This window comes from Sarcophilus harrisii, chromosome 3 (genome assembly GCF_902635505.1).
Source record: "Sarcophilus harrisii chromosome 3, mSarHar1.11, whole genome shotgun sequence".
Taxonomy (NCBI): Eukaryota; Metazoa; Chordata; class Mammalia; order Dasyuromorphia; family Dasyuridae; genus Sarcophilus; species Sarcophilus harrisii.
Genome location: NC_045428.1, coordinates 229,474,926 through 229,490,296, shown reverse-complemented (window position 1 = coordinate 229,490,296; position 15,371 = coordinate 229,474,926). Strand labels below are relative to the sequence as shown.

The window sequence follows — 15,371 nt, the reverse complement described above, 5'->3', positions numbered from 1 at the left end:
ATGTGTGTATATATACACATATGTATATATAGTGTTGGATTACTTTTTACTCCATCCCTTTTTTAAGATACTAGGATACTAGATATGAATCAAAGCTGAGCTTTAAAGTAACATTTCCTCTTAGTTCTGGATATGGCAAGGGACAGAGTATAGAAAGAACTAGGAAGTTCAAGAAAGAGTCTAACTCCTTTTTCTCCTTAGAAGTATGTCCAGGCAAATGTGCCTGCATTTGAGTACAGAACTAAAAGAGGTCTCTTCATAAAAAGAAAAAGGATGATATCTCAGCTCCCCAGGTCCAGAACAATAATCTTTACACATGTGTGTTAATTTAAATTAAGCCCTCACTCAGGTAAGACATTTCGTTTACATTTTTTTGGTAATTGCCTTTCTATAGCATTCAGCAGAGCAGCAAGGAAAACAACAGAAAGAAATTATATTGTCAAAGTACCTCACCTTCCTTTATACGTTTATAACATCTAAATATTTATTACAAGGGATGGTTCACTAGATAAGGAAGATGGAAAGAGATATATTCCAAAATGAAATTTATATTCTTAAGTCCTCTTCTCTCCTGCAACTTCCCACACCATCCCTACCCAATCTCTCCCTTACAAAACACACACACACACACACACACACACACACACACATCTCAAAAGAAATCTCCTCAGGAAAATTGAGAAAATACACATTTAAAACAACCTAAGAAGGAAGATCAAAGAAAATAGTGCAGATCAGTTCACTTCCACAACTATTCATAAAGACATGAGAGACACATCAAAGTTTCTTTAAAAAAAAAAAAAAAAAAAAGGAAATCTGGGGGAAAAATCAGTGAGTTATCTTTTCAGCACTGGTCAGCATAGAGTGACACATCTATAGGCACACAAAAATATGTTCCACCGTCAGAGCACTCCAAAGCATCTGCCATTTCAGAAATTAAAATGGAGTTCCTGACTACATATTGGACAAGAAAAATTGTGAAATACAACACAAAGATGTTATGGAGAAACAAGAGCAAGTGTCAATTGGAACTTCTTACTCATAACCCATATCTAGGTCACAAATCAAATTAGAACTGAGCCTTATACTTGTTCTTATGTTTTGAATAAAGAATAAAAACAAAGTTGTTTCAGCCCACAATTTAATATGAGGCCTATCATGGAATAACCAGAGCTAGAAGCCTTTCAGCTAGCTATTTATTGATACATAATGTCCACTAGCAGTCTGCTACAGTTCTAACAGGGAAAAACACAGTTATGTTCCTCAAATCCAAATCTATGTCAGCACCTTGCAAAGTTAAGTCCAGGGAAATGATCAAACCACTTTGATTCCACTAAAAGTTTTTAGGTTATTAGCTTGAGCTTCCATAAAATCCTCAAAGAAGCATAATTAAGTACTCAGAGAAAGCACCAGCAGAACCCATTGAAATATGGAAAACAGAAACTTAATATAAACCAATATTTTACACTATATATCAAGATAAGTTCCATGATTTAAACATAAAGGATAGCATTAAAAACAAATTAGAGGAGCAAAGAAAATGCTTTTTAAATACATAGATAGGAGAAGAATTAAAAATGAGAAGCAATAGAGAGAATTAAAAAGTATAAAATGGGTAATATTAGCTACATAAAATTTAAATTTTTTGTACAAACAAAATCCATGCAGCTAAAATTATGAGTAACAAGCCAAATCAACAAGAATTTATTAAAAATCATATATCAAGCATTACACTTAGTGTTTGTGATACAAACAAACGCAAAAAGAGGCCTTGAGATGAAGGAACTCATAATGCAAAAGGGAGACAACATATAGATAATTATATGCAAACATGAAATATATATAAATATATATACATATGATAAATTGGAATTAACTTCAGAAAGCAATAAAAAACCCTAAGAAAAGCTTCTTGTGAAAGATTGGAATTAGCCTGAAGAATGGAACCAGGAAGGCCAAGAGGCAGAGATTCAAGAGAAGGAGCATTCCAGGTATAGAGAACAATCAGTAATATTGCCAGTGGTGGGAGATGAAGTAAATTGTACAAGGAATAGCAAGGAGACCATTGTCACTTTATCTTATAGTATATATAAGTAAATAATATAAGACCAGAAAAACAGGAAGGGACTGCATTATCAAGAATTTTAAAAGCCAAACAGAGGATTGTATATTTAATTATATTATTAATTTCAGAAGACAGATATATATGTGTGTGTATGTATGTATGTATGCATGTGTGCATGCATGTAGGCATTTATCAACATGAGGGCTGACAAAAGCCTCATTTTCAAGATATATAGAGAATTGCTTCAAATTTTATAAAAATAAGCCTTTTCCCCAATTGATAAATATTCAAAATATATAAACAAGAAGCTTCCAGAGGAAAACATCCAAGCTATTGTTAGTCTTAGGGAAAATGCTATAAGCTACCAATAATCAAAGAAATGAAAATAAAATCAACCTTGAGTTATTTTTTTTTAATCTCATGGCCTATTTATTGGCAAAGTTGACCCTTAAAAAAAGAAAAAAAAATCAGTTTAGAACACTGAAGACCTATAATGAAACATACTATTCACATGCTAAAAGAGAGGTGATAGATTTAGGATGAAGATTGGAGCATTTATTTTTTAGGAAATGGCTAATATGTGGGAAAATATTTTGCTTGATCTTGTATTTCTTATACAAATTTTTATTTATGTATTTTCAATAGTAGAAGGGATATGAGAGACAGAGTGGAATAAATTTTTTATAATTAAAATGCAACTTAAATTATTTTTGAATGAATGCTATTCATTATAAGCTCTTTTTTCTACCTTTCTCTATACCACAAAACTCCTTGACATCACTTCCCATTCTCTCCTCCATTTCTCTTTTACTTCAGTCTGATGAGGAGATGGCCTCAATACAGTCAATCTCTTAACAGATACCCTTGTTCTCAATGATTGGACAGATTCCTCCCATACAATATCTTACCCTGTCTCTGTCTGTATATCTCTCTGTTTCTGTCTGTCTCTCTCTGTCTGCCTGTCTCTGTCTTTCTTTCTCTCTATCTCTGTCTTTTTGTCTCTCTCTGTATCTCAGAGATATCTTTCTCTATAGCTCTCTCGCTTCCTCTCAGCACCACTAGTTATAACTGCTGACCAAAAGATGTCAATATACAGAGAAGGGGATGAAAGCAGAAATCTAGTAGAGGTTACAGTGAACAACCTGACAAAGGGAGTTATGGCCCAAACCTGGTGACAAAGCACCTACAAGAACATCTGTGCTTCTTTTCTATGGCTATATTCCATCATAGGAGTGCACATAAAAGGAAAGTGGGGCAAGGAGCAAGGAAATTGAGAAGAATATAGTTTCCAAGGTCAAATCAAGGGCTAGCAGTGGAGGAAATATAACTTCTGTTGTCTCAGTATGAGAAAAGTCTACAGGAGAGTGGGATGGGGGGAGATTGAAATGGAGGGGGAAAAGAAGGAAGCCTTACTTTGTTTGAAGACCAAGGGATAAGCAAAAGTCCTTTGTCTTTATTCTTGGTCTTTAGGGGTAGAAGGGAATTGATGGACACAGGATCTCCTCCACCTTCCTTCTCTTCCTCTCCTGCCAAAAGTGACTCTGGCTTACTCCACCCCTCTCGTCCCTCCTACAATTCTCTGTATACACCAAAAGATTGAGCCAGTACAGAATAGTGGGAAGGGCCATTTTCCAAGCATATTCTAATAGAGTATTGTCCAATAATTAATTAGCCTTAAGTGGTTGGTTGTCCAAGTGCACCTACTCAGAATTTCATCCCTTTACAACTTTGGAAGTAGGAGAGGGTTCCACTGATAAATTCTTGTATGTGGGAAGAGAAATAATCAGTGAATAGAGATGAGCATCTTAGACTAGACAAGAGCTGAAGTATTTCTTCCTCGAAAAGTCTACTTGTCTTACATCAGGGAGGAGGGGAGTTGGAACCCATGAAGGCAACTGGCATCTGGAGCAGTGGAAGAACATGAACATAGAGAAGATTTTAACAGGTAAATGCAAGAAAATAATTCAACAAGAGAGGGTATAGTTCAACTGTGATATGTGTAAAATACATTGGGATCGTGCCCTCTCTAACAACTGCAATATTTGGCATGGTTCTGGAAGTAATATATAAAGAAAAGGGGAATACATTGGATGAACCCTACAAACCAGTGGTAGAAAGCACAAAGAGGGGATGCCCTAGAAGGGAAAACCTTAGAAATATTGATTGCATGAAGGATAGAGGAAAGAAAGATCAGATAATTTTAGAAATCAAAGAAACAGAGCTTAGAATGGTCAAAAAGTGAAAATGAATAATGAAGAGAGTGAGAAAAATCCTTTTTGGAAAAGGGTGCAAAAATGAAATTTAAAAACTAATGGGTAGTAAGAAATGAAATGTACACAAACACAGTAGTAAAAGAACAAGTAAAGCTATTAATCATTGATCTCAATCAATAAAGATAGAAATCTACATTATATCTTAGCCATATTAATGTTGTTTTAGGTGCTTGTTCATATATGTGTAAATGCATCTGTATGTATATATGCATGTATGTAACTTTATGTATCTGTGTGCGTTTATATATGTGTGTGTGTGTAAATATATGTATCTATGTATATATAAAAAATGCTTAACTGTAGCCTGCTTGGGGGGACATGAGAGAGGATAAAAGGGGGAAAATAAAGTAAAAAGTGAACAGAAGAGAACAAAAGAATAAACTACAAGAAAACAAAGAAAAGATGGATAGTCATGAACATGTCTTCTATTGTTACATATGCTTTCTTGAAATATTGAATTCTTCCTGATGTTCTGCTGAACACATGACAATGTTTTGTTTTGTTTTCTTTTTTCTGCTTTTCTTCCTTTTTCTACCTGCTTTTTTAAATTTTGCATTTAGTTTTAAATAAGTAATTTAAAGAAAACTGATGAATTAACTAAAAGAGCAGAGAGGAAGAAGCTATCTACTTGAGTAAGGGAGAGGAAGAGGAGAAAAAAAATATATATTCAGATTAAAAATAGTAGAGAAAAAGAAACTAATAAATAAAATCTTAAAAGAAAAGGAATAATTGATGAAGTTTAGATTTGGGGTACCCAAATGAAATTAGGGTTACTGGTGGTCAGGGAGTTAAATGAGGTCTAGTGGCAGGTTTGGGGTTCAGGGAGTCAAATGGAGCTCCCCTCTAACTCCTTTGGATTCTGCTCAATGGTTGGGAGTTTTGGGGAACACTCTTCTGGCAGGGCAAGAAATTCCCTGTAAAGGAATTTACAGACCCAAAAACCTAGATTGATAAAAGAGGTTTATTATGGGGATTGGAAGTAAGGTTAAAATCTAGAAGATAGCACTGGAAACAGTATTCTAGTGGACAGAAAGATACTAGCTGTAAAGGGCACTGCCAAGGTCCATCTGCAAAAGCTTTAGTTGATAGAAGCTCATTATATTGTTTGTCTTGGTGGGGGTTGGGAAGCCCAAGCAGATCATTAGAATGGGGGCTGGGACAGCCCAAGTTGGCTCAGATCTGATGGGGGTTGAGACAAGCCAGGATTTCTTATTGGAATTCAAAGGGATGCTTTTGACCAGGATTTGTAAATCAAAGGTCCTAGCTTCCTGAATTGATAATGCATCAGTCAGGAGAGGCTGGGAATAATCTGAAAGGAATCACAAATCAGTTTCTTAAAGGGGCCACAACATGCTTCAAAATGACTGAAAAGAGGGAATCAGAATTGATGGGAGGAAAATCAATAGGGGCAGCACCACCTTAAAATTTTTAAAGCAACTAAAGGAAAATAATATTGTATTTACAGAAAAAAAAGGGGGGAGGCGAGAAATCTAATTTGAAAAAATAATACTCCTAACTTTAAATGTTAATGGTTTAAAAAAATCTAATATAATGAAAAAAATGTGATTTTACTCTTGTTTCTTGCTTTTTTATCTAGTTATTTGATTTCCTCCCTCTTTTCCTCTTTCATTTAATCAAGTAAAATATTCCTTTTTCTCCTCTTTACTAATTTGTTTTCTTTATTGGCTTTTAAAATTTTATTTTCTGTGGGGGGTTTTTTATCACCTCAGGTTTAGTTTTTATTCTTTTTTTTTAGTCTTTCTATTTAAAAAGTGTTTAGGCTAAGCAATAGATTGTAGGGTTTTGTTTTCTTATTCAATTCTCCCCAGCAATTCCTTTCCTGAATGTTGGTTGTAAGAACAGAACTTGATTATCTAGTGTGTACTATCATTTCCAGGACTTCTTTGTCTAATGTGTAGACTTCTTAAATTACTGAATACTAATTCTGATAAATAAAAAGCTCTCTACCTACTTTTTCATACTTTAATGAATGTGAAAAAAATAGCAAAACATATAAAAGTTATGATGGAGAGAAATATTTAGTTAACAGCCATAGCAGACTTGTTGTGAGGAAGACCTGAATTTAAATCTAGCCACAAACACTTATTGGCTAAATGATTCTGAGTAACAAACTCTCAGGTTTAGTTTCCTTATTTATAAAACAGGTATAACAATAGTATTTCTTCCAGGAATTGTTATGAGGATAATATAAAATAATATTTGGAAAATGTTTTGCAAACCTTAAAGCACTAAACAAATACTATCATTATTAAATTTCTTAATTACAAATTATTTTCTCATTAATGATTCACAAGCCTCTCAAGGTAGTATCTTTTTTTACCACTTTTCTTATTAGAGAAAGATAATAACTGAACATCTTAATAACTAAACTTCACTCTACTATTTACTAGTAGAATTTCTGTAAAATATCTAGATAGACTTTGCCCTTTCCATTTATAAAATGAAAAAAGGATAGACAATGATATTTAAATTCTCATATCTAAAATTTAATGTCCTCATCTCCAGTTTTTCTTGGTCTTTTTCTTTTCCTCTTCCTCTCTCCACAATAGTTATTGTATAATTGAGTGTTAGCAGTAGAGAGGAGACTCCTTATGCATTTCTTTTCTTTCCATTACTTCCCTTTAGAGAACTGTGATTGTCTTTGTTTCTTCAGCTGGGATTGTCTTTGTTTCTTCAGTAATGATGTAAATATGTCAATTATATCTGAACATATTGTAAATATTTAGCTACATATTCATTAATAAAACTTTACTCTTGCTATCTGTCTGTCAGTTTTAACCTGGTAATGATTTTAGTTTAATAATTACATAGTACAATCTTAATATTCCAGGTGAGAAGTAGCAATTCAGGCAGTTGAATCTGCAGCACTTTGCCTCAACAGTTCAGCTATTGAATAACTATGCTGTTTCCTGATGCAGATCACATAAACCTGTAAGTATTATTGAATCCACCAATAAAGACCCTAAAAAAGTAATCCTTGATTACTTTGTATAGAGCATATATTGGAAATAGTAGTCACATAAAGTTTATCAATTTGAATACAGAGTGAAAACCAACAAAACTACTGCTCCTTAAATGTTCTGTAGCATTTATCCAGAATCTACGAATTTAGGGAGAACGTTTGAGATTGTGTATATATGTTTCTTCTTAGAATCAGTTCCAATGAAGGCCCACTGTCTCCCCTCCCATCTTCATTTTCATTGTAATACATTTTTTGTGTCTCTTAATGTGAGATAATTTATACCCTTCTACTTCTGCCTTCCTTCTCCTCCCAGTATAGTCCTCTTTCTCACCCCTTAACTTTTTTTTTTTTTGTATTTCCATCAAAGTTACCTTAGGTCTACATCATCTGTCTATGCATACTCCTAACTGCATTATATAGTAATTCAGTTCTTATGAGTTACAGGTATCATCTTCCCATGTAGAAATTCAAACAATTTAGTCTTATTGAATACCTTATGTTTCTATTTCCTTTTTATCTTTTGAATACTTCTCAAGTTTTATATTTGAATTTTTCTTTTATTCAGCTCTTGTCTTTTTATCAGAAAAGATTCTAAGTCCTCTATTTCATCAAATGATCAGTTTTCTCTAAAGGATTATGCTCAGTTTTGTTAGGTAGGTGATTATTAGTTGGAATTCTGGTTCCTTTGGCTTCCAGAATATTATATTCCATGCCCTCTGATCCTTTATGTAGAATCTGCTAAATCCCTGTCTAATCTTGATTTTGGTTCCAGGTTCCAATTCCAGTATGAACTATTGCTTTTTTGGCTGTTTGCAATATTTTCTTCTTGCCCTGGGAGTTCTGGAATCTGGCCATAATGTTCCTGGGAATTCTCATTTTAGGATGTCTTTCAGTAGTGTCTTCTTTCTTTGTCTATTTTACTCTATGATTCTAGGTTATCAAGGAAGTGTTCTTTGATACTTTCTTGAAGTATGATGTCCAGGTTCCTTTTTTTGATTATGGTTTTCAGTTAGTACAAAAATACTTAATTTATCTCTCCTGGATCTATTTTCCAGCCAGCTGTTTTTTCAATGAAATATTTTATGTTTTCTTCTATTTTTTTCATTCTTTTGATTTTGTTTGATTGATTCTTGATGAATTGTGGATTCATTAGTTTCTACTTCTCCAATTCTAATTTTTAAGAAGTTATTTTCTTCAATTCACTTTTTTTAACCTCCTTTCCCATTTGACCAATTCTACTTGTTAGTAAATTTTTGTATATCTTTTTCTATTGGTGAGGGGTGGGTAGATTCTTCTATCAAGATGCAGATTCTTTTTTCAAGATTCTCTTGCCTCACTTTCATTTCTTTTCCCAATTTTTCTTCTACCTTTCTTATTTGATTTTTAAAACCCTTTTTGAGCTCTTCCAGCAGTTTTTTAGGGGCCTTAGACAAATTCACATTTGTCTTTGCATGTTAGCATATAGACATTTTAGCATTGTTGTCCTTTTCTGAGTTTATGTTTTAATCTTCCCTGTCATCATAACTTTCTGTGATCTGGTTCTTTTTTGGTTTTTGCTCCCCTTCCCCCCCCCACTCCCCCATATTGGGAGCATCATTGCTTTTAAAGTTGAGTTCTGCTCCTGGGATGAAAAGATGTAGTTCCTGTCCCAAGTTTCTTGGGCTGGACACTACAGGCCCTGGCTGCTTGCTTGGTGTTATACAAGTGCCATAGGTGACCTGACAGCTTACCTGCTGCTGCACTGGGGGGCTGGCCACTGGCCTAGTGCTATACTGGGGCCCATAGAGGGTCCTAACTGTACTGAGGAACTCTGGAGGAATCCTAGCCTCCTGGTGTTATGCCAGGGCACTCAGTGAGCCCTGGTGCTTTCCTGGTACTGCACTGGAGCTGCAAGGAGGCTGGCCATTTTCCTGCTACTGCACTTTTAAGATTATAGGTGTTTGGCCTCTTGCCTAGTACTACATCAGGAACTGCATCATAAAAGGGAAATTAGTGGGAATGTAAATTAATAGGAGATACGATTTAAGAAATGACACAATTTTCAAAAGTGGATTAATAATTTTTCATATAAAAATATTATTACTAATTGTAAAGAAGGCCAAATAATTTTCCTATTTGGAGCATCTTCCTTATCTTTTTATGAGAGACAGAGATTAAATTTCCAACTCAGGACTCATTGTATAATAAGGGAAATTCTCTGAAATGTCCAGTGAATTATGTGATGATTCTTCTTAAAGCTCTAATTATCATTTGTTTTTAATTTGATTATAAAATTAAGTTCCTTTTTATAGGAAGAGCTAACCCTAAACTCAGCCAGTTTAACAAAGGTAATCTTTTAAATTTAGGTTACTTATAGATTTAGTGAATAGATAGATTTAGAAGACTTTATCATATAATTTATCATTAAGTAGCAGATAACTTTAGGAGAACAAAATAATCATAAGAATATAAGCTTTTTCAACAGTCTAAATTTCCCTTTCTAGTAGTCTAAGAATATTGAACTATTCTAAGTATAATGGGCTATGACTGCCAACTATTAACCATAAATTTCTCTTTCCCAGTATACTTTCTAGTTACAAAAGATACCATCTGTAGTAAAGGACTTTTGACAAAAGATTAAGAAAATCTGAGAGAAGCAAAACTAGGCAGGTGATATTCCTTGTCCAGTTGAATTATCTCCAAAACAAATTTCCAACTCTTTTTGTTTAAATTTTAGTCTGTAAGTAACTCTTTGTCTTTGACCTAGGAAGAAGTAGGTGACCTGATCTGGTATGCCAAAGCTAGTTTTACAAATTAAATCATAGATGGCTCAGTAACTTTGTCCTCAGTTTTCTTTTTTTTATTTCACATAATCAATTTTAATGCCATCTACATGTGTCCAGGCTTAAATACCTCCTGGCAACTATATAGCCCAACTCCCTTTGTCATTTTATATTCTTCATCAAAGAGGTTGTAAAAAAAAGAATCCACATTAGTCTTTTTGAAATACCACTGGGGACCACCCAAAGTTTTATACATATAAACACATATTTTACACCAGAATTTAGATGGCTTTTTTATATTACATATTTATTGGTAATACATTTCTGATACAGAAATATAGAAATAAAGATATAGATAAACAAGTGGGAAAAGATATAGTATGTATTTGAAGTAGGACTTACCATATTCAAATTCCTGATCTGCCACTTTCTACTTTTGTGATTTTGTATAAATCACTTAACCTATCTCAGTCTGTTTTTTTTTTCAATCTATAAAAATAGAATTGGATTAAATAACCTGTAAAGTCTCTCCTGAAAGTAAATATTGTCTGGATAGGGGAGAGATTTGAAAAATTGGTTAAGATTCTTGATAATAAATACGGAATTTAGAATAAAGTGGCAAGATGGGCAATGGATAAAATGCTGGAATAGGATTCAGGAAAATCTGAGTTAAATTCTGCAACCCTTTAGGTCATATAAAGACTACCTATTATTTGTTTCTTTAAATTTGATGTCAACAAAAGAAAGGATCTCATAGTTTGGCTTTTAACAGACTCCCATAATTTGAGGGTAGAAAATAGTGATAAACATAAGAAATATTCTAGAGGAACAAATTAGAGGAGGTGAATTTTGCATCACAGAAGGTCAATTTTACAATCAGAATAAGAAATAGCATAAATTCTTCTGAATCCTACTGTGCTTTCTCACTGGGCTGAATACCAGATGTGCTGTAAACTTCCAACATACACAATCCTTGACTATTTTTTGACATTCCATTGACTGAGAGCACAAGTAATGATGCAATGAGTTTCTATCTTTCTAAATTCTACATATCTGGCAAAGAATAGAGCTTTGCCAAATGTTCGTGGACCACAAATTAAATTAAGGGAACAGAAAGTGCCTCAACTTCTTAAGCAAAGGGGGCGGAGACTAAAGGGCAAAAAGTCAAAAGCATTTCAGTTTTAAACACTACAACCATTTCCTGCCACTCAGTGTGCTTTTTTGAGGGAAATGTGACTTTCATGCCAGGAGGAAGGTAGATCCATGAAGGAAGAGTTTTCCTTTTTGAAACTGAATGCTTATTTTATTTTTCATCAATTCCAAATGTTGAGGTTTTGCATCTTGCTCAATCTGATGTGCTGGACAAGTTCTGGTAAGATATCTATTGGCAATTATATTTGCACATACACTCAATATTTATACCAAAAAGATCAGTTATCTATCTAAAATGTTTAGATAAAGGCAGGGGAAATGAGGGAAATCTTAATATTTATTAGTATTAAAATGTTGGTTAGAAATTTGTTTGCTATGGAATAAGAACACTTTTTACCATGAATTTAGATTTTTTTTTTTAAGTTGTTTTTCTTTTCCAGCATGAATCTACAGTGGAATGATTGTTTTAGCTAGACACCAAAAATACTCATCTTATGGGGGGAAAAAGTCACAATTTTAAAAGTTCTGAACATGAATAATTTTCATGTGAATGCTTGTGGTAGTAGAACACTTAGATATATGATAACATATATTTATTTTATTCATGAGGATACAATTATACCATCTTAAAATGTGATTTACTTTTTTTATCCTTGTGTTTAAAGTTTTAGGCATCCCTCATTCCCAAGGAATGTTTGAATACTATGTTTTGGGTTTGTATGGGTTTTTTAAATTATAAACTAAATGTTCTTTATCCATTACTTTTTTTAGTTTTGTTCTTCTGTATTATTCTTTGAACATTGCACATTTCTGCTATCTCATAGTTAAAATTTTTAATTTTCCCTTCTTATATTTCAATATGTGTTCAAATATTAGCTATGATAATCTTGGCTTTCTGCTATAAGACCAGCTGAATATTAGTACAGTTTCTAATGTAACTGGTGGCAGTTGATGAAACTATGAAAGATTGTAATGTTATCAACATTTTCATTCTAGAAAAATAAGAAATTAAACACAGTAAGAGATCTTTAGAATATTAACAATAACAATTAGCAACTGGTAGAGAATGACACTGATCAGTACTCAGAGGATTGATAATGCAAACAACAAAAAGATATACAAACAATGAGGGAGAAGGCAGGGGAAACTGAAAGATTAGTATTCTAAAAAAACAAAAGGTAAGTCAACAGCTAATAATACAAGCAAAAGAAATTAACAAGCCATTTTACATTACCACCTCTCCTCATCTTCCCTCCCCTTGATATTCACCATAATAATTATAGCTAATATTTAAATAGTGTTTTGCCAGAGTACTTTACATTTGTAATCCCATTTTATATTTATTATGACCAGTGAAGTAAATAGTATTAGACTGCAGAAACAGAAATTGAGGTTAACAAAGATTAAATGACTTACCCAGTCAAATAGCAAGTGGCTAAAGTAGGATCATATGTATTTATCTATTTATCTAAATCCCCTAGGAAATAATCTTAATTCTCGACTTTATATTTCCTTTGGAGAAAGACTCAATACTACTGTAAACATAATCACTGATCAATTTAAACAAACATTCATCGTCTATTATGTGCAAGGCATTGTACAGTGAATCACACTCCTTGCAAAACAAAAGAAAACAAAGAATATACATTCTGCTGAGGAGATCTGTCATATACAAAGCTCGGTGAATACAAAGTATTTTGAGAAGAAAGACAGTCTGGATAGCTAAGAATATGAGGCAAGGCTTCCCAGAAGAGGTGGAAGCAGAAATGAAATAGATAATTCTCAGAGATGGAGTTTGCAGATTTGAAGAAATGAGCTATGAAATGGGGGGCCAGTAGGACATTTTAGTTGAAATGAATAATACAAGAAGGGGAGTTCATATGAGTAAAGATAGAATCAAATTAAATAGTAGAGAACCTTAAATGACTAAAGAGTTTTTATTTTATACTAAAGACAATAGGGATATTTTGTGGCTTTGGGGGGATGACATGGTGAGAACGATGTGGTTAGATTTGCATATTAGGAAGACTGGAATTAGGTGAGACTAAATAGGAGACTATTGAAGCATTTCAGCATAGAGGTGTTGAGGACTTAAAAAATATGAATTGGAATTCATATAGAATTAATGATTTATGATTTAAAATCTTGTGTGTTTCTTTGTGATGATGATGAGTACTTTTAAGGATGTTTACTCTGCTTTGGAAATGCTCTAAAATGAGATAGACACAGTCCTGCTTATCCTTTTTAATTATTGCTATAGACATTGCAAACTCAGAACAGAAAGTCTAGAATTCCATCTGTTTTGATACCTAACTTATTTTGTTGCCCTGTAAATTGTGCCTATTTTAAATAAATATTTTATATTTGTGTTACAGTTTTAGGAAGAGAGTATTTTAAATAATTATTTCCCAGTTCTACTGTCTTACAAAAGCAACTGTCTTAACCAACAGATTTGATTTACATAACTATTTTAAAATTTGAGTAATGAAAGAGTGTTGTAGGTATAACAGCACCATTTCAATTCCCATAGAGGAAATAGCTAGAGTTTTTGTAGGATGGGAGCCCGATTTACATACATATACATGTCTGTAGTATGTGTGTGAATACATATGCGTATATATTTATATACACATATACATTTATTATATAGTATGATTGGGGTAGAGACACATATAGGTATATGAATTATTCTCTTCCCTTTTTCAGCAACAAAAAAGAAAACATTCAGCAAAAGTACATATACATTTTTATACATTCTGAGAAGATGATGGAATAAGTCAGAAATTTACAGGCTCTCCAGATTTCCTCTATAAACAAACAGAAAATCACCACAAAATTAGTGTAGAGAAGCAAAAATAAAGGGGTAAAGCACCTGTCCTCTTAAAACATCTTGAGAAAATTTTAGAAAAGACTCTAGGGGCTGAGATTTGTTTTGAGTAAAGTATTAGTACCTCCACATTAATTTACCAAATCAACAAACAGTAGGCCCCAAGGGAATTAAACAAAGCTTCAAGAAATTTCACTTTAACTTTCACATTAATCTAGTCCCTTTATTTTCTCCATTTGTATGGTATCTTTGCCAAGAAAATCCCATAGAAAGTATGATCTATATGGTTATAGGGTTGGTCATAACTGAATCAAATAAACAACAACAACATACAACAAAAGGCTATATCTGGAATTCTCTTCTTCTTTATCTCCAACTTTTAGAAGTTCTGATTCCCTTCAGGGCCTCAGCTCAAGTACCACTTTCTTTTCTGTACTGTTTTTAAAGTTTCTTTTATTTATTCATTACATTCTGAAATTAAGAAATAAAACTAGCACTTGCATACTACAGTAGAATAGGAAAAAAAAGATTGCTCATAAAACTGTAAGTCTATTATGTACTAACAAATAGAGTGTATATAGAATGATTGTATAGACATATATACATATATCTATCTAAACAGATACAAACATATTTGTGTCTAACGGAAGTCAAGTACCACTTCCTTGAGAGGTCTTTCCTGAACCCTGAACCTTTTTCCCATAGTACAACAAAGGTACTTTGTACATATTTGTATTTTTCAAAATCTGCATAATGTATCCCCTAGAAAAACTCAACTGATTAAGGTTCCATTTCATTTATGCTTTTGTATCCCCAAGGCTGGGTATTTTTTAGGCACATAATACATGGTTGTTGAATTGAATTAAGTTGAGTTAAATTGACTTTGAACAGTTATTTATTAAAAGTAACTTTTCCTTATTGTTCTCCAAGCCTAAATCATGTGTGATATAGGACAAAAAGGATTTCCTTATCTTCTTTTCCAGAGTAGTAATTATCCCTGTGGCTTCATGAACAGAGGGGTTTGTTTTATATTTGAGAGAAGAGACTAGAGTGATATCTGTTTCTAGATATATAGATATAGATATAGATATAGATATAGATAGATATAGATATAGATATAGATATATCTTTTTGGAAAAGTTCTTGATGTCATTTATTTTTATTAGAAGAATTGTTTTTCTGTTCTCTGATTGTCTTCCTCAATTCTATCTCCAAGTCATTTTCCCTTTCATATAGTTCCTGATTGACTTTTATAAAGGCAGGATGTATGTCATGCCAAGTTACTGCAGTGGTGTGTTCATAAATCCTG

At 33.0% G+C, this 15,371-nt stretch overlaps 1 protein-coding gene across 1 annotated transcript in view; it reads left to right on the top strand.

Moving 5' to 3' along the window:
• Positions 1–11,314: 11,314 nt before the first annotated feature.
• LOC100925869 (lipase member I-like) overlaps positions 11,315–15,371 on the top strand; it is a 54,748-nt gene continuing 50,691 nt past the window's right edge. The window contains exon 1 of the mRNA XM_031959156.1: positions 11,315–11,455. Within this exon, the coding sequence (XP_031815016.1) occupies positions 11,347–11,455 (109 nt within the window). The 5' untranslated portion in view covers positions 11,315–11,346. The remainder of the gene's footprint in view (positions 11,456–15,371) is intronic.